This window comes from Phodopus roborovskii, unplaced genomic scaffold (genome assembly GCF_943737965.1).
Source record: "Phodopus roborovskii unplaced genomic scaffold, PHOROB, whole genome shotgun sequence".
In the NCBI taxonomy this organism is placed as follows: domain Eukaryota; kingdom Metazoa; phylum Chordata; class Mammalia; order Rodentia; family Cricetidae; genus Phodopus; species Phodopus roborovskii.
In genome coordinates, this window is record NW_026126448.1 from 15,245,421 (window position 1) to 15,265,122 (window position 19,702).

The window sequence follows — 19,702 nt, forward strand, 5'->3', positions numbered from 1 at the left end:
TGTATGCATGGAGTGGAGCTTTCAGCAAAGAGGTGTGTTCTGCTTGCATCAGGCCTGGAGGGGCAGCACTACCTAAGCTCCTGGAGTCCAGATGAGTCCATGAAGATCCCCAGATCCAGACATGGAGCTTCAAGACTTGATGTTTGCCCTACTGGGGTTTAGACTTGCCTTGATCTGAGCTCTCCTTGCTAAGTCCCTATTCTTCTGTTGTTAAATAGAAATGTTTGGGGCTGGAGAGATGACTCAGTGGTTAAGAGCACCAACTGCTCTTTTAGAGGATCCCGGTTCAATTCCCAGCACCCACATGGCAGCTAATAACTGTCTGGGAATACAAGATCTGACACCCTTACCTGACATACATGAAAGTAAAACACCAATGCACATAAAATAAAAACATAAATTATTAAAAATAGTAATATTTATTTTTGGGACACTATATTAGAAACATTTGTGTGTGTGTGTGTGTGTGCGCACACACACACACACACACACACACACACACAAGTGGCACACACAGGTATGGATACTGCAGGTTAGCCTCCTGTCTCTGTTTCTCTTCTTGTTGTAGGACTGCTGGGATTACAAATGTATATAGCTTTACATGAATTCTGGAGATTTGAAGTCAGGTCTTCATGCTCCTGCAGCAAGAGATTCACCCACTGAGCCATTTCTCCAGCCTCTGGTTTTATCTTAACTTGTTTGGTCAGCAACCATCCAATTGCTAAATAAGGAGACAATCTGAGCGCTCTTATTTCAAATATATCTGTGGAAGGATGGAAACACAATGAATAACAAATAGAGGCAAATCTGTATTACATAGCTAGATGGGCAGGAGAGATGACTCAGCCGTTAAAGGCTAGACTCACAACCAAAAAAATCAAGGTATTACATAGCTAGATGTTTCAAAAGCAAAAGTCTATCAGCCATATTAACCAAATCATGGATAGTTATAATTAGTATACATATAGAAAAATATTATGCAGTCGTCAAAGTAAACAACAGCTTCATAAATCTTAAATATATCTCAAAAGTAATATTGGATAAAAAACTCAAAGTTCAATTTTTCCAGACAAAACTTTGTACCATATATATTATGGTTTCCTTTACTAATATGTGGAATGATACATAATTGTTTAGCAATAACTTTGGTTAATAAATGCCCAAGTATTATGTTCTTCTGGCATCTATCTTTTTAAGAAGGCCATTATAGAACAGAACAGAGTGGCAGGCGGTGGTGACACATGCCTTTAATCCCAGCATTCAGGAGACAGAGGCAGGTGGACGGATCTCTATGATTTCCAAGCCATCCTGGTCTACAGGGTGAGTTCTAGTGCCCTGTGCCACAGAGAGAAACCCTGTCTCGAAAAATCAAAAAACAAAACAAAACAGAACAGGGCATATACAGAGCCATCTAACACTCCTGATCTTCTTTTTCAAATTATTCCTCCCACTTTTTCATGGTCCAACTTCTGTCTCTTTAAGAATTCAGCCATATAAGAAACGAGAATGCTGGGACTGCCACTAAGCTCCAGGTCTAAGGCATGATGGGAAAAGAGGGCGGGAATTACGGCTGGGAACGGCCAATTATCTTGAATCTAGGGCATAAGCGGGAGTGCGCACGCGTAGTTCGGCAGACGTTGCGTTGCAATGGCTCGGGCGATTCCAGGAAAGGAATTTGTTGTCCCCACCGAGGAACTTGAATGCTAGTGTGCATTCTCAGTCTCGCGCCCCTTCGGAGGCAACTAGGTGACTGGAGGTGGGTGTACCACAGGGCTCTAGGAGACCCCTCCGACTTCTTGGTTTGTGGGCGGGACCCTATCACGTGCCCAAATGGGGCGTGGTCACCCACGTGACCAGACGCCGCAAGGGGAGCTGGGTATCTTATGTGACTGGGCCGGGCACCTTTAGGCGTGGGCGGAGCGGCTGCTCGTCACGTGACGCGGCGGCGGTCTTGGGGGCCCGGGCGGTGGTGTTGGGGCCACCCTGGGGCTTCCTGGCTCTGCAGGCTCGTGCGCTCTATTGGAGACCGAGTTCATTCGCTGGCTGTTGGGCACAGACTGGGCTATTCTGGTTGCGAACGGGAACGTCGGAGAGCTTGCGACAATCGGAGGAGGCATACACACTTGTATATTGTTACAACAGTGGCAAGTGGTGGTAAGCTCTCGGTCCGGCTTCGCAACAGGCTTTTCAAATTTCGTTGTTTCTATGGCTGGCTTGGATTGATGGAAGGGCCTTTACGAGTGTGTGTGTGTGTGTGTGTGTGTGTGTGTGTGTGTGTGTGTGTAAGCTTTCATTTGTACGTTTGGGAATCTGAAGAACAATTAGAAGGTTGTGTATAGCAGCGCTTCTCAGGTATTTACATTACGATTCATAGCAGTAGCAGAATTACAGTTGTGATACAGAAACAAAAATAATTTTATGGTTGGCGGGTTCCCATAACACGAGGAATAAAGCGTTGCAGCATTAGGAAGGTTGAAAACTATTAGTTTATAGGAAGACAGGCCTGACCTCCATAGAGGCTCTTGAATGCCCAGTTGGTTGCACTTGCAAACTTGAACTTAGCGTTCACTTATGATGACGTCTTAGGCTCGGAAGTAGCTTTAGGCCAAGAAAAGGGCTCTTGATTCCAGCGCAGGCCGAGTTAGAGAGGAAGATGAGGCAGTTGCCTTCCTTTGAGGAATCAGGAATTGTACTGAGATAGCTCTCCAAGAGTTTGGTAGCTTCTTCCCCTGGCTCATTTGGCCAGTCTACATCTCAACAACCTTAAACATAGTAAAGACCAGAGTGCTTCTCTAAGACACTAGGGAAGTGAGAGCCTTGAGAAAAGACTTTTCTTGGAATGTAGCTAACCCAGGAGTAGGAAGAACAGTCATAGTCCAGAAAGGTTAGTGCTCAAATGCTTGAGCCTGAAACAATTAACAAACACATTAGTATGAGGGAAAACAAACTCTGAGTACCAACTCTTTATGTTTTAGGAGTTTAGCTGTCCATCGTTAACAAATCTTTGTTTTAAATGGGAGAAGAGCTCTGAATAAACAATTAGGATGAAAGAACCTCTGGATGGTGGATGTGACAAAGCAATGGCACAGCAAGGGCTTCTGGACAAAGTTAAAGAGGAACCCGGCAATACTCAAGTAAGCATTTTCTCTTGACTTTTAAAATATTAAAAGGTATTATTATTATTTGGGTTTTTGAGACAAGGTTTCTCTGTAGCTTCGGAGGCTGTCCTGGTACTTGCTCTGTAGACCAGGCCGGCCTTGAACTCACAGAGATCTGCCTGTCTTTGCCTTCCAAGTGCTGGGAGCAAAGGCATGTGCAGCCACCACCTGGCTAAAAAGTTATTGTTATTATTTTGTCTGTCTGGAGAATTGAAAATGATAGTGAACAGCTTCTGGTTTATAAGTTGATTTTTAATCCATTAGATGAGTGCTGTGAAGGCTGAGGGATGTATGGTTGAGTACATTCCTAGCACTGTGAGATACTGTGTTCAATTATCAGTGTTGGTCCAAAATGAATAGATATATGTTCATTGGAAACATAATTCTTATGCAGTGTTTTTGGGGGTGATGATCCTACTTGCATATTTTGTCATTACCAGGAGTGAGTTTGTTGTAAAAGCCAGATGAACTCCTGTTTGCTTGCTGTCTTGTTCTTTCTTGGGCATGCTCCCACCCTTTCCCACATCGTATTGTGTCTAGAAGACTTGACTAAATGCATCCCCCTGTATCATGAATTCACAGCCTCCAAAACTGTGAGAAAATTCCTTCCTTACAAATGGTCTGTTGCATGGTTTTTCTTATATTTTTGGTTTTGCGTTTTTAACAGCTGCACCATCTCTCTCTAGACCTGCATGATTTTTTGTAAAGTATTTTCTTAAAAATGTCTAAGACAATGGGTTAATCAGGTTTTTGGTGTTTTGAATGAGAAAATAGAAAAGGTCATGTTAAATTTGATACTTGTTTTTGTTAAGGAAACACTAATGATGAGCAACACTAATAGATGGTGCCAATGTGTAATATGTATCATGTGATAGCATGTGGCATTAAAATGATTAGTAATACCAATGTATGCTTAAGAGTGTGCCCATTATCACTCTCACATATATGATAATATTCTTATTTTACACATGAGGATGTCAGAGCTCAAAAAAGCCAAGTAGTGTGTATGAATCAGTTAGTAAACATTAGATAGGATTCAAACCCAGATAGTAAGATTTCAGAGAACCTGCTGCTCCATATGTAACTTGACTTGAGAACATTATGCTGAATACAACCTTGTTAAATTTTGATTTTTATTTTAAGAGCAACAGGAGACATAGAGTTAGTTTTTATATTTATTTATTTATTGAGGCAGTGTCATCTAATCCAGCTGTCTTCCAATTTGCTCTGCAGCTGAGGGTGATCTTTAATTTCTCATTCTCTCGTCACCACTTCTCAAGTGCTGAGATGTGTGTGTGTGTTCTCAAGTGCTGAGATTGTATGTGTGTGTGTGTGTGTGTGTGTGTGTGTTTGCGCGCGCGCGCATTTGGAAAGATCATTGTGGCTTCCTTCAAGACAGATTAGAAACAAATACAATTTGTGGAGAGTGAGTTATTTTGACAAGAATTTTTTTTTAACCTTTAGCATGTTTGTTTTATGCTCTTTAGTTACTGACCTTATTGTAGAAACAAAGCAATAGTATTCAAACTTAATGAAAATTAATAAATTAAAAGTAAGATTTAACTCGGGGAGGGGGTATGTGGTGGCTCATGCCTTTAATCCCAGCACTTGGGAGGCAGAGGTAATTGGATCTCTGTGAGTTTGAAGCCAGCCTAGTCTACAAAGCAAGTTTTAGGACAGCCAGGACTGTTACACAGAGAAACCCTGTCTGGAAAAACCAAAAACCAACCAAACAAAAAAAGTAAGATTTAAGTTCTCACATACCTCACAGCTGGATGGTTCCAGCACAGGAGTGCCAGATAGGTTTTGCCTTGCTCTTGAATTGCAAGCCTTTGTTGCTGTAGTAGTGAGCTGTGAGGGCTCAAAGGTGGTGTTTGCAGAGTGCAGAGGGAGTGGTGGAGGCCTCCAGGGTACCGACTTTTCTTTTCCATGTACTTACTTTCCCTTTAGTTGGGAAATTCTTCCTCTTGCCTTATCTTGTATAACCATTTGTTTGCCAAGTTTTGTGATTTCTGCTCTTTAAATATATTTTGAGTCTCTTTGATTTCTCTGTTTCATTATTTTTCATGTGAACTTGTTTGCAACTTGTCCTCCTTTTACTCATGTAGTGTAGTGATGCCATTTTATTCTTAACAGATATAATATCCTCCCCTCAGTGCTCGGCTTGAACCCAGGGCCTTTCACATGCTAGACAGTTCACCCAAATATAAAAATTAAAATTTATGTTTCTTTTAGGTAATCCAAATTAGCTTTGAATTCATTGGGAGTTGAGGATATCTCTGATTCTCCTTCCTCTACTTCCCAAGTGCTGGGATTAAAGGCACATGCCAGAGTTTTTTGCCTCCTTAACTTTTTTTTTTTTTTTTGGAGACAGGGTTTCTCTGTGTAGCTTTATAGACCTGGCTGTCCTCGAACTCAGAGATCCGCCTTCCTCTGCCTCTTGAGTGCTGGGATTAAAGGCATGCACCACCACTACCCGACTTGTATTTTGAATTTTAATACTGTTTTTAATTTGTGTGTGTGTGTACCACATGAGTTTGAGTGCCCTTGGAAGTAAGAGGCATCAGATCCCTGGCTGGAGTTTCAGGTGGTTGTGAGCTGACTGACATGGGTCCTGGAGCTAAACTTAGGTCGTCTAGAAGAGTAGGCAAGGTGCTGGAAAATTAGCCTAGAGCTTTACATCCTGATCCCCAGGCAGCAGGTAGAGAGAGACAGAGACAGACAGAGACACTGGGCCTGTTGTAGGGTTTTGAAACCTCAAAGCTCATCCCACTGACACACCTCTTCCAACAAGACCACACCTCCTAATTCTCTGATAGCTCATCAACTGGGGACTACGCATGCAAATTTATGAGCCTGTGCTTACCAGTCTCATTCAATTATAGCTGTTTTTTCAGCAGCAAATTAGTCTGTTTTCTTTAAGTTCAACTTCATTGATGTTGTCTCAGGACACAAGCAGAATAAAAACAGATTATTGGCCAAAATATCACATGAATGAGCCCCTCTCAGTCAGAGTCCTTGCTTCCCTCTGAAACTTCATGAGTCTGGCTTCTACTATCCACATTTATTTTAGCATTCTTATCACCCCAGCTCCCCTCATAATAATAACATATTAATCTCTGCTTTGAGTTTTCAAGGGTTTTCCTAGCTCAAAGTTCCAAACTCTCCTGAATTCCTCTCACAAACTAGTTCTTGGCAGTACTAAACTGGCTACCGCTTGCTTCCTGGTAAGTGTGTGGTGTGTTATTTCCTGGTGGGAAAGTGGAAGGGCAGGAAACACTTAAGGAACAAACAAAGCAGAAGGGATAGCCCCACTCTCAGTAACTAGTCCACTACTCTGAGAAACCAGTCCATCTTAATAGCTAATTGCCTTCAAGGAGTCCCACTGTTTCTCAAGACTGTTAAATTGGGAGTCAAATTTCTATTTTTCTTTTTAATAACCCCACAATCTACAGTGGTGACCTGCCTATATGACACATTGATGCAACAATGGCACAAAAAGTCGTGGTGGTAACCAACCACTATCTGGTTGTATTTAAGGTTCAATCCATGAGATGAAACTCATACCTGATACTGCTTGGGTGTCCAACAATCTAAGACTAGATAGGTCATGAGCCTAGGGGGGGAAAATATTACAGTCCTCTGCTAAAGGAATGTAGCAATAGAATGACTCCTAAAACACTCTGCTATACTCATAGATCTTCTCAGCTTCTTAGTTGTTGTTAGAGAAGCTTCCTCCTGCAGTAGGTGGGAACAAATAGAGAACTCAAAACTGGACAGTGTGCAGAGAATATGAGACCTTGGAACACTCAGTCCTAAATGAGATGTTTCCATTAAATCCCTCCCTTCAGGACTCAGGGAACTTTGCAGAAGAGGAGGAAGAAAGATTGTTAGAGCAAGTGGGGGTGGAAGACAACAAGGAAACAAGGTCCTTAGCTCCAACAGGGCTGATGCACATATGAACTCACAGTGACTGTGGCAGCACATGCAGAGCCCGAACAGGTCTAAGCCAGTTGTGGTCTCAGTGCTGAAAGGGGAAGTAGATACAAGCCCCACCCCCATCCCCAACCCAGAGCTTTTGCTAATTGACAGCTGCTCACAAAGGAAAAATTAGTTTTCTCCAGCAGTCTGACTGGGTATATGAACCATTGTAGAAGACTTTCTCTGGCCCGACAACCAGCTCCCAAATCATGACATGGAGACTTACTATTAATTATGAATGCTTGGCTTTATGCTTGTCCCATTAGCTCTTATACCTTATTTTAACCTGTTTCTCGTCGTCTATGTCTTGTCTTGGGGCCTTTTACGTTTCTTTTATTCTGTATGTCCTACTTTCTTTTCACTGCTTCCTCCCTGTCTGGCTGGTTGGCAGCTGCCTGGCTGGCTGGCCCTGGGTATCCCTCTCTTTCTCCCTTATTCTCTTCTCTGTTGAGCTTAGATTCCTCCTCCTACTAATTCTGCCAGACAGCCCTACCTGTCTGTCTACTGCTTAGCTATTGGATGTTCAGGTTTTTTTTTTTTTTTATAATTAGACCAGTCAGTAGTAGATGGTCAACACAAAATGAACTCAGTGGTATACGGAGGTCTTCATTCTTTTGGGACTTTCTGTTGTTTTTGTTTGTTTGTTTTGAGGCAGGGTTTCTTTGAGTAGTCTTGGCTGTCCTAGAACTCTATAGACCAGGCTGGCCTCAAACTTACAGAGATCCTGGGATTAATGGTGTATGCCACCATGCCCAGCTGATTTTATGTACTTACGGGATTTCTGGGTTTCTTTTGTTTTTGTTTTTCAAGATAGGGTTTCTCTGTGGCTTTGAAGGTTGTCCTGGAACTAGCTCTTGTAGATCAGGCTAGTCTCAAACTCACAGAGATCCGCCTGCCTCTGCCTCCAGTGCTGGGATCAAAGGCGTGCGCTACCACTGCCCGGATTTCTGTGTTTGTGTTCCTTGTACATTTTCTTTGTTTTTTTTTTTTTTTTTTTCCCTGTTAGTTTTGTCCTTTTTTTATTTGTGTGTTTCTTTCTTTCTTTTTTTAATTGCTTGTTTTCTAATGAAGGGTGTAGTTTTTGGGTGGGTAGAGAGATGGGGGAGGAATCTGAAAGGAGTTGGGGGAGGGGAACTGTGATCAGAATATATGAAAAAAATCTATTTTCAGTTAAAAGGAAAAAAATGTTTCTAACTGAAATAGAATTATATCACTTTCCTTTCTCCCTTTACTCTTTTTAGCCCTCTCCAGGCAGCCTCCCTCAGAGTCCTCCTATACCACCCTCCAAGTTGATAGCCTCTTTTTCTTTATTGTAGTTAGTGTGTGTATGTTTGTGTGTGCACAGATATATAAATACAACCTCCTGAGTCCTGTTTTGTTGTTTGTGTATATATAGTTCCCAGGCTGACCACTCTGCTTTGGACATCCAATAAGGGACTCATTCCTGGGAGAGACTGATTCTGACTCCCAGCAGTTGTTAAATACCTATAGTTCTTTGTGTTGGGATGGGACTCTGTGAAATTTTCATTTTTCTGTGTAAACATATCAGTTGATCACACAGTTAGGAATCAAATTTCAGCATGAGTTTCAGAAGGGACAGACCATACATAGTACTATCTAAGTCATTTCATCCTTCTGTAACAAAATTACCTTAGACTGGTGGCATTATTATAAACCAGGCCAGTGAGATGGCTCAGTAGGTAAAGGCGCTGGTTGCACAGCCTTATAACCTGAGTTTGATTCCTAGAGCCCATGTGAAGTTGGAAGGAGAGAACTGATTTTACAGAGTTGTCCTCTGACCTCCACACACTCATCATGGAACATTTGTGCCAATATATACAGCTTATAAACACATGCAAACAAATAAAATGTAAACTACACAAACCCTCCTTTTGTTTGTTGTTGCTGTTTTGTTTCGTTTTGAGTTGTGGTCTCATTCTGTGGTCCAAGCAGGCATGGAATTCACTAGGTAGCTGAGGCTGCCTTTGGACTCCTGGCAAGCCATTTGCCTCTCTCTTTGGTGAACTGGTATGAGAGACCTTGCCTTGCTAATATCTCAGATTGAATCCAGGGCTTTGCATATCTAGATAAATGGTCCAAGCTACAGCAGACAGTAGAAACTTGTTTTCATAGCTTTGGAATCTGGAAGTCAGATCAGTGTTCTAGCATGGTGGGTTCAGTAAGAACTCTTAGGATTTTAGTTTGTGGAAAGAGAGCTAGCTGCCTTTTGGCCTTTACTTATGAAGGGCACAGTCGTGGTTTAAATGTGAAATGTCCCCTAATCAGTTTCCTTATGTTTTTTTTTTTTTTTTTTTTTTTTTTTTAAAGAATAAAAATGTTGGTTGCAAGTTTAAAAAGTTAAGCATGTGCTGTAATCCCAGTACTGGGGAGGTAGGAGGATTCCTAGAGCCTGCTGGGTTAATTTAGGCAATTGTGAACTCCGACATTAATGAGTGAGAGGCCCTATCTGAATAAGTAAGGTATAGAGTGGTTGAAGTCTAGTATCTGTGTGCACATGCGCACATTTTCCCACACACAAGCACATGCACAGACATACACAAATAAGTAGTGTTCAAGGTTGGAATAGCATAATTGCAAATGTTTTCTAATTTTGAAAGGTGTTCTTTGTAAAGATTGTACCTAGTCTAATAATTCTGATTTTTAAGTCATTTATTAAGGAGACTGATTAGGATGTATAAAAAAATGTGACAGAATCAGATTTTTTTAAAAAGATTAATTTATTTATTATGTATACAGTGTTCTGTTTGCATGTATCCCTGCAGGCCAGAGAGGGCATCAGATCTCATTACAGATAGTTGCTGGGAATTGAACTCAGGACCTCTGGAAGAGCAGCTAGTGCTCTTAACTTCTGAGCCATCTCTCTAGCTTCCTGTTTTTTTAAGACAGAGTTTTGAGATAGAATTTCTGTGTGTAGCCCTAGCTATCCTGGAGCTCAATCTGTACAACAGACTGGCCTCAAACTCACAAAACTCTGCCTGCCTCTGCTTCCCGAGTACAGGAGCTAACGGGATTCGCCACCATCACCCAACTCAGAATCAGATTTTTAATTGAATTTCTAGTTTATTTATGTATATTGTATTTATTTCTCTTCCTCTCCCCTCTCTTGTTTTTAAGGAATATGGACTTCAAGAAAGTGAGCTGAAAATCAGTGCTGTGTTTTCAGCCAGTGACACTTTTGGTAAGAAATAAAACTAGCTGAGTTTATTACAGTTGGTATTTGTTTAGTAGAACTGAGGGAGGCGCCTCTGCTTGGAAGTCTTTCTCCTTTAGAGGAGAAAGGCATTAAAAAACGAAAGGCATTAAGAGTATATCAGAAGGCAATGCATATATTAAGGAAATATATGTTTTATAAAACTTCTGCTTTTAGCTGGTTGTGGTAGAACATGACTTTAATCCCAGCACTTGGTAGACAGAGGCTGGTCCTGGAGCATCTCTGTGAGTTTGAGGCCAGCCTGGTCTACAGAGCGAGTTCCAGGACATCCAGGGCTACACAGAGAAACCTTAGTGTTGAAAAAACCAAACCAAACAAAAACCCCTCTGTTAAGTTATATGTGCACATGTGTTTGCAAGTGACTGAAATAGTACACACTTGTAATCAGTAACTATGAGTGTGAGACAGGAGAATCCTAAGTTTGAGGCCATTCTGGCCTATATATAGTAAGACATTGTCTTAAAAAAAAAAAGGTCTAGCTTATGTACATATGAGAACTGGTTTTTAACTAAAATATACTTAACTAAAGTATATTTTACTTTAAGGTAAGGAAAAGTTGAAACCCTTCATTTTGGAGTGTGGTTATTGTTTTCTTAGTATAATGGCTTTCAAAACTAACAAGTTTTTTCTTTGAAAAGAAAATATATGCATTGGTGAAACTAAAATTGCTTTTTCTTTGTTTGTTTGTTTGTTTGTTTGTTTGTTCTTGTCTTGCTAGGCATGCAGCTTGGTCCGATGTCACCCGGCTCAAATACATCATTTCCTTCAATTCAAGCTGCTCATGTGTTGTGCTCTGGTTGTAAAAAACTACTTCATAAGACAGGATGTGCTCAACTTTTCTGTTCAAAGGAATGCATCATCAAATACTCCTCAGCTGTGTTTATGGCACCTCCACCCAAGAGAACCTGCACACACTGCTCCAAGTACAGGGTTCCTAAACTTTCACTTGCTTGTGTTTTCTTTTGATTTTTGAGACAGGGTTTCTCTGTATAGTCCTTGCTGTCCTGGAATTCATTATGTAGACCAGGCTGGCCTCGAACTCACAGAGATCTACCTGCCTCTGCCTCCTGAGTGCTGGGATTAAAGACATATGTCTCACTTTTGCTTTTGTTTTTTTTCTCTTTGAGACAGAGTGACATGTTGATATTTTGACTTTTCTGAACATCAGTTTTTCTTTTTTTTCATTAAGTATCAGTTTTTTTTTCTTTAAGTAATATGCACTTCCTAGGATTTTAATGAGGCAGCATTAGCACATAGCTTAGCATATTATAAATGCTTAATAAATGGGATCTTATTAATAATTTAAGTAATTTTGTATTTATAATTATGATTACATAATAATATGTACATGGTATTTTCTTAATTATTTATGTGAGTGGGTATTTTGCTTGCATGTATGTCTGTGTGCCACATGTGTGCCTCATGTCAGAGGAGGCCAAAGAAGGCTTCAGATTTCCTGGAAGTAGAGTTACAGATGGCTGTAAGTTGCTATGTGGGCACTAGGGATCAGACCTGGGTTTTCTGGAAAATCATTTAGTGTTTTAACCATGAGCCATTTCTCCAGTCCCAGGTGTTTTTTTTTTGTTTGTTTGTTTGTTGTTGTTTGAGACAAGTTTTCATGTACCCCCCGCCTGGCCTTGAACTGACTTATATAGCTGATTTTAAAATTGTGATCTTCATTGCTCCTACCTCTCAAGTATTGGAATTATAGATAGTGCCATTATATCTAGCTAAATATAATTTATTACTGTTTTTAGTGGAAAAAAAACCCCACACTTTATCAGTATGCAAGCACACATTTGATGTTTGGTTGATTGGTTCAAAAAGTGCTTGTATATCTATGTGTCTATCCATCTGTCTTGCATGAGATCTCTGTGTGTCCGTGTGTATATATGCACACACACACAAGATCAGAAAACAGCTTGTAGGAGTTAGCTCCGCTATGAAGGTTCCATTCATTCAACTGACGTTATCAGGTTTGGCGGCAAATATCTCTGCCAGCTGAGCTATTGAATCAGCTTTTTGTGATTGTTTTGTGAGACAGGGTGTGATATAGCCTAGACTGGCTTTGAATTCTGTGGCTAGGGATAATCTTGGAGTATTTTTTTTAAATGATTTTTTAGTGTTTTGCCTGATTGTATGTTTATATGAGAATGTTGGAATTATAGACCATTGTGAGCTGCCATGTAGGTGATAAGAATTGAACCCGGGTCCGCTGGAAGAAACATTGCTCTTAAACACTGAGCCATTTCTTCAACCCTTAACCTTGAATTCTCCTGCCTTACCTCTCTCAAGTGCTATTGTATCACAACACCCTGTAGAAGCACATGTATTTTTAAGCTTAGGTCAATTTTAGAAATTTAGATAATTTTTATTTTCCTTTCATAGTTTACCTTGCAATAGTTGTGAATAATAGAGGTATGTGGGCTAGGGAAATGCCTCAGTTGGTAAAGAGCTTGCTCTACAACTATGGGGACTTGAGTCTGATCCCTAACTTCCATATACAATTCAGTGCATACTTCTGGGCATTGTAGCTCCCAACACTTGGGAGACGGAGACAGAGTTTGATGGGTCTGACTTCGAGGCCAGCCTAGTCTGCTTAGTGTGAGTTCCAGGCCAGCCAAGTCTACACAGTGAGATCCTATTTTAAAAAAAATTAAATGCTGGGCTTAGTGGTGAATGTTTGCAATCCCAGTACTAGGGAAGTGGACACATGAGAGTCCCAGGGGCTAGATGACCAGGCAGCATCCTGTAATTGGAGAGCCTCAGATCCCAGTGAAAGACCTTGTCATGAAAAACAAGATGGATGGGCCTGAAGGGGTAGATTCTGGCCTCTGCACACATGCACATACAACATACACAATAAAAATAAAGGTATGCAAGGTGTAGGCTAGTAGAATGATGAACTCTGAACTCTTTGGATTTAAATTCTTGTGTCATTATGATTTTTAGAGGTAATTTAACTTCTCATTTAGGTTCCTTGTCTGAAAAATAGAATTGATTGTAGTACTTCCCTCATAGTGTTTTCTGTGATATTTAATGAGTGACATATGGTCTTAACTTACGATATTTATATCCATAATACTATAGTCATCATCATTTACTTTGTCCATCATTTTTACTTGTTTCTATTTTGCATATTTCCTTCAATTTTTATACTTTTGAGAATAGCAGCATTTAGCCTCTACTTAACCGGGTGTTGTTTTCAGTGCTTATTGCAATAATTGGCTCTTATAAAATGGCTCTAGAAATCTCACAGAGCTACTAGGTTATTTGTGTTGTGTTCCTTCTGACACATAGCTAAGATTTATGTAGCATGCTAAGTTTTGTATTAATCTTTTATAGTTTATCTTGAAAATTGCATAAAGTTCATTTATAATCTGTCATGACTCTATTATTGACAGCTGTTGAATAGAAGATACATACCCTGTGGTCTGAAGTTGTAGGATGGCCACTGAATCTACTCTCACTGACTCTAACAGAGAGCTAGAAGTCTAGTTTACTAAATAAAGTTCTTGTACAAATGCTCACATTAGGTACTATATACCTCACTTTACATGTGAGATAGTGGAGACAAGAATTGCTTCACTCATAATCATTTAACTGAGAAGTAAGAGAAACCATCATCAGCACTGTATTTCAGATGATTTATGCAGGTATTTTCCTACTATGCAATAGTTACTTCTAGCTAAAAAATATTTTAGCTCCCAGATAAGAAGGTAGAATCATGATACATTTGTCTTTTTTTATTTGTTTTTAGAGACATTTTAAATCCAATGGATGTGATCACAACCAAAGTTCAAGATTCCTCTTCCTGCAAAGATTTCTGCAGCCAGTTATGCCTATCTTCTTATGAACTAAAGAAGCCTGTTATTACTGTATATATCAGTGGCGTTTCCACTAAGTGTAGGATGTGTCAGAAGGTCACTGACGTAAGTGTTATGTTACATTCCACTTTCATTGGCATTCTGGGCAGAGAGGTGATATTCTCCTCCCCTCTCCCCTGTTCCCAGTACTTTGCTACGTAATTAAGACCAGCCTCAACCCTGAGGCCATCTCGGTGTTTCAGCCTCCCAAGGGCAGAGATTATAATGCCACCATGCCTGGCTAAAATCAGAGATTTCTTTTACATGGTTCTGCTTATTTTGAATCTGTGTATCTGATATACACATTAGATTTGAAAGTAATTTACAAAACCAGGTATAGGGTCACATACCTTTAATCCCAGCACTTGGGAGGCAGAGGCAAGTGGATCTCTGAGTTCGAGACAAGCCTGGTCTACAAAATGAGTTCCAGGACAGCCAGGGCTACATAGTGAGACCCTGTCTTGGGGGATAAAAAAAAAAAAAAAAAAGGAAGAGGAGGAAGAAGAAAGAAAAAAAGGTAGATCAATCAAAATGTGGTACAAGGTCTTTGTCATGATGGTTGATTTTCGGAATTTCACATAACTAACAACCTCACTGTGAACTGTTGTGAGAACTGTAGGAGCTATTGTTAGGGTCTCTGATGGTGTACAGGTAGGTGTGGGTTCCTGTTGTGGAACATGTAGGCTTTCCCCTGAGCTGGCTGTGCAAGGGTGAGCTGCGGAGTGGAGATGGGACTTGCCTCCTATTTGCCCTCATGTGATCTTCTCTCCAGGGAAAGGGGAAGACTCCACATAGGGATGGTTGTACAGTGGTGAGATTAAGATGAAATAGGCCATTCTAAAAAATTCTTAAGTTTTATTCAGAGTTAGAACTTACAAATGATTCATTGTGTGAAATATTGATCAATCAGTGAGCAAGAGTTAAAAGCCAAAAACTGATTGAAAGTAAAGGAAACTTCTTTTTGTATTTTGGAATGAGTTAATTAGTTTGGTACCATCATCCTATTGTAATACTTTAGGTACTTATTATGTACTATAATAAATAATAGTCTGATTAAATATTAAATGTTTCAATTTTAATTGTTATGGTTGGGATTTCTTTTTATTCTTTGTGTGTATGTATATATGTACATGGGCATGTCTGTATGAGTCTGAGGTGGCTGTTAGGAGTCTTCATCAGTTGCTTTGTACCTTCATTGAGGCAAGGTCTCTCAGTTGAACTCAGAACTCACCAATTCAGCTAGTCTGTTAGCCATCTGGATATCCCATTTCCACCTTTCAAATGCTGGAATTACAAGTAGGGACCACCAAACCTATTTGGCATTTATGTGGGTTGTAGGGATTTGAACTCTTGAACTCTAGGCCTTTTTCCTGTGTGGCAAGTGCTTTAACCGTTGAGCCATCATCCTAGCCTCTTTTTTTTTTTTTTAAGTTCTTATAAAGGATGTAAATGGTACTTTTTTTTTTTTTTTTTTTTTTTTTTTAGGGACTAAGGAAGTGGTTCAGTTGGTAGAGTGCTTGCAGACATGAGGACTTGAAAACCATCCTTATAGCCCATATAGCTGGTGGTGATGCTGTACACTGACAATCCTGGTGGAGAAAAGTATATTTCTGGGGCTCTTTGGCTTTGCACATTCTAGGCCAGTGAGAGACCATGTCTCAAAAAAAAAAAAAAAAAAAAGGGGGGGGGTGAATGACACCTGAATGATATCCAGGGTTAACCCCTAATTCTCTCTCTCTCTCTCTCTCTCTCTCTCTTTCTCTCTCTCTTTCTCTCTCTCTCTCTCTCTCTCTCTCTCTCTCTCTCACACATACGTACGTACGTGCATGACACTCATGCACCTGTATGCACATGAACACATAATTCCTTTACTTAGCACGTTTTTGATTTGTTTTTAATTCCTTGAAGCAGTTGAAAATGTCCTTTTAAGTTTTTTTTTTTTTTTTCAGAAATTGCCTTTTTTTGGCAGTACAGCTATTATCATCACAGGAAAATAACTAATGAATAACTAATGCTTTTTTTATATATGACCTAGGTATTTATTCCATTCCCAGTTTGGGATTGGTATTGCATTCTTCCAGATTTGTGAGGCCCATTTTTACTAAGCAGTTTGTGAAACTTCATAACGTACATTTCCTTCCTATTTACTTCCTTACTAAAAGATTGGCTATTGTGTTAGTGTCAGTTTTAGAGTTAACGGTTGCTTACCATGGAGTTTGGCTTACTGTAATCATTCAGAAATTAATACTGTATAAGTAGTGGTCATTATTACTTGTTAAAGCATGAGTAGATTCTATAGTTCATTATACAATTATACCTACTTAGTGTGACACTCAGCTTGATCAGGAGATGATTTTGTAGCATCTCTTCATATGAATTAGGCATCATTTCTATCTCCTGCTGAAGAGTCACCCAATTCAGATAGCTTTAAGAGTGATCTGGAGTCCAGGTCACTTCTGAGGATGACCCTATGCTTCATAGGGCCTCATTATATACTTAGAGTGTGCTTTGTTGTTAACTGAATAGTTACTAGTTTTCTTGAGTTTTGTAGCTAAGACAGGCTCTAGACTCCTGATCCTTCTGCTTCAGATATCACACCTGGCTGGGCTCTCTTTTTCATTGTTGGGTTTTTTGTTTCTTCTTAAAATCTGTATGTGTGTGTGTGTGTGTGTGTGTGCGCACAGTGTGTACATGTGCAGGAGTACGCATGTGTGTGTGATTGGTGAATGAGTGTGCAAGCATGGCATATGTGTGGATGTCAGAGGACAACATCCAGTGTTGGCCCACCCCTTCTAGCTTGTTTGACACAGGGTCTCCTTTTATTTAGAGCTGTGTATGTCAGGCTGGCTTGTAAAGTTTTGGCCATAGGAGCACTGGGGTTACATATGCATACTTGCCTCTGGCTTCACGTGGGATCTGGAAATCTGAATTTACATCCTCATGCGTTTGCATAGCAAGCACTTTACCCACTGAGCCATCTCTCTGGCCCTTTCTTATCTGAAACAATAATGTAATTATGTTTGAACTTATGCTTAAATCATATTATTGCTATCCTAATAGAATTTGACCCAGAAGCCACTCTATGCCTTGGGGAATTCATTGAAGCTGTCTGCAGAAATGAACGAGATTACAAATGACCCAGGAATAACAGAGCTTTTCTGCTCTATTAATTGCTTATCTGCTTACAGAATTAAGACTGTTATTTCTTCAGGTAATGATTAAATTTGATAAATTTATAGATTTAGTAACATATTAAAGATGACTGTAATTGGTGTTCTTAATTTTTTTATATACTAAATTTATTTAATATGGCCAAAAACCCAAGATTAATTTACTTGTGAAAAACTGATAATAAAGGAAAACAGATTTTCACTGATATTCTTTTTTGTAGAATATACTTTATGGTTTCTTGCGTAGAAAAAATTAAAAAATAGTAAGTTTTAAGCTATTTTTTTCCTTTTTAAAATTCCTTTATTGTGGCTGGGCAATGGTGACACACATGTTTAAGCCCAGCACTTGGGAGGCAGAGGCAGGTGGTTCATTGTGAGTTCGAGGCCAGCCTGGTCTACAGAGTGAGTTCCAGGATAGCCAGGGCTACACAGAGAAACACTGTCTCAAAAAACAAAAACAAAACAAACAAACGACAAAAAGTAAATTTTTTTATTATTCTATTTTATGTGCCTGTTTTGTCTGCATGTATGTGCACCATGTGCATGCCTGGTGCCTGGGGAGGCCAGGAGAGGGCATCCGAGTCCTTGGAACTAGAGTTAGAGATGCTTGTGAACCACCGTTTGGGAGTTTGGGAACCTAACAACCATTGCTCTTAATCACTAAGCCATCTTTCCAGTATTTTAAGTTAGGTTTTGATGAGCAGGAGTTGATGCATGGTGATGCACACCTTTAACCCCAGCACTGGGGAAGCAGAGGCAGGCAGATCTCTGTGAGTTCAAGGCCAGCCTGGTCTATGTAGTGAGTTCCAGAACAGCCAGAACTAAGGCCCCTCTCCTGAAACAGCAACAACAGAAGACAAAAACCTTCAGCAAATATAATTAAACATTATAGAGATTTTAAAAATTATTTTTCTCAAAGTAGTACAGATGTTTAGAATGTCCATAGATGATGTGCAGATACTGTGGTGCCATTCTGGAAGATGGACATGAGCATCTGTTCTGTAGATGTTAGGCAGCCTTGGGGGAAGTTTGGGAGCCAGTCCCCCAACTACATAAGGAGGGTCTGTGCTGAGTATTTAATTGTTTTCTACTACTAGGCTTTTGGATCATTTGTGTATGTGTGCAACATTCATTGTTTTTGTTTTTGTTTTTTGTCATTAAGGTCTCCAGGTTTTGTGTCATAGTTGTAAAACCGCAGCAGTCCCTCAGTATCACGTAGCCATGTCAGATGGAACTATTTGCAGTTTCTGTAGCTCCAACTGTGTGTTGGCTTTCCAGGTATGATGCAAGGTGTTATTTTGCCTCTCTAGTTCTCTGAGGCATTGCTCAGAGGTAGAATGTTGTAAAAAATATATTGTTTTCTATTACATTTGTTATGTGTTTACATATCATGATGGCATGACTGAGCCATCTAGCCAGCCCATTTTTTCCTTTTCTGAGACAATTCTTGGTTCATATCCCAAAGAGACCTAGAGCTCACTATGTAGAAGATCAGGCTGACCTTAAACATAAGGCAATCATCCTGTCTCTATCTCCCAAGTTATGGGATTACAAGCATGTGATACCTGTTTAGTCATACAATTTTGAATGCATGGTTTAAAAAAAAAAAAACCCACAGTCTATTCAAGCAATGTTTCAAAGGTCATTTGTACAAATGTTTGAGCCGGACTGTTGGGTTTTCTTATTCAAGGCCCTTATTTTAAGTACCTTTCCCTTCCACTTTCTCCCTTTGGCTCTTCTTTCCCTCTCTCTCTCTCTGTCTCTTTCCTTTTTTTAGTCTAGGCTGGCCTTGCAATTTTATATGTAGCCAAGGGTGGCCTTGAACTCCTGATCCAAGTGTTGGAAGTGTAGATGTGTGCCACTACATTATTTTGTTCTCTCTTTTTTAAAAGAATAGAAGCTAGAATGTGGTTTGAGAGGTGGTATGGTGATGACAAAAGCTTATAGGTATTATAACTCCCGTATTCCATTTCTGCCCCCTCTGTGCAGTATACAGAAAGAGTCAAAAGAGTTTCTTGGTTTTTCTGGGTGGGAAAATGTTGCCTAGTGTATCCACTATTACAATAGGAGTTGGTTGGTGATATGTGTAGGGCTTATAAATGCATGGGGAAATATGCAGGAGTCTTTTGTTCTAGTCCGTCATGTTTGAGTGCTTTTTAGTTTTTAACCCTTCTGCTTTGGAAGATATGCCACTGAAATTTGTTTTGTTAGAATTAAAATTAAAAAAAAAGTTTGTGAAATGAATTTATTAAAAAGAAAATTAGAACAGTTAAGTTACATTATTTCTTATTTGGT

The 19,702-nt window shown here is 39.8% G+C and overlaps 1 protein-coding gene across 7 annotated transcripts in view; it reads left to right on the forward strand.

Annotated features, from left to right (window-relative positions):
• Positions 1 to 1,629: 1,629 nt before the first annotated feature.
• Positions 1,630 to 19,702, forward strand: part of Zmym6 (zinc finger MYM-type containing 6) — a 301,190-nt gene continuing 283,117 nt past the window's right edge. For 4 of the 7 annotated variants that reach the window (XM_051188831.1, XM_051188825.1, XM_051188827.1 and 1 more), the window contains exons 1-7: positions 1,958 to 2,154; positions 2,976 to 3,134; positions 10,275 to 10,338; positions 11,090 to 11,294; positions 14,132 to 14,303; positions 17,298 to 17,448; positions 18,570 to 18,685. In XM_051188831.1, coding sequence (XP_051044788.1) covers positions 3,045 to 3,134; positions 10,275 to 10,338; positions 11,090 to 11,294; positions 14,132 to 14,303; positions 17,298 to 17,448; positions 18,570 to 18,685 — 798 coding nt within the window. In that variant the 5' untranslated portion in view covers positions 1,958 to 2,154; positions 2,976 to 3,044. Of the gene's footprint in view, positions 1,757 to 1,957; positions 2,155 to 2,975; positions 3,135 to 10,274; positions 10,339 to 11,089; positions 11,295 to 13,700; positions 14,028 to 14,131; positions 14,304 to 17,297; positions 17,449 to 18,569; positions 18,686 to 19,702 lie in introns of those variants that run through there. The other 3 variants (XM_051188826.1, XM_051188828.1, XM_051188829.1) reach the window with 3 other exon arrangements.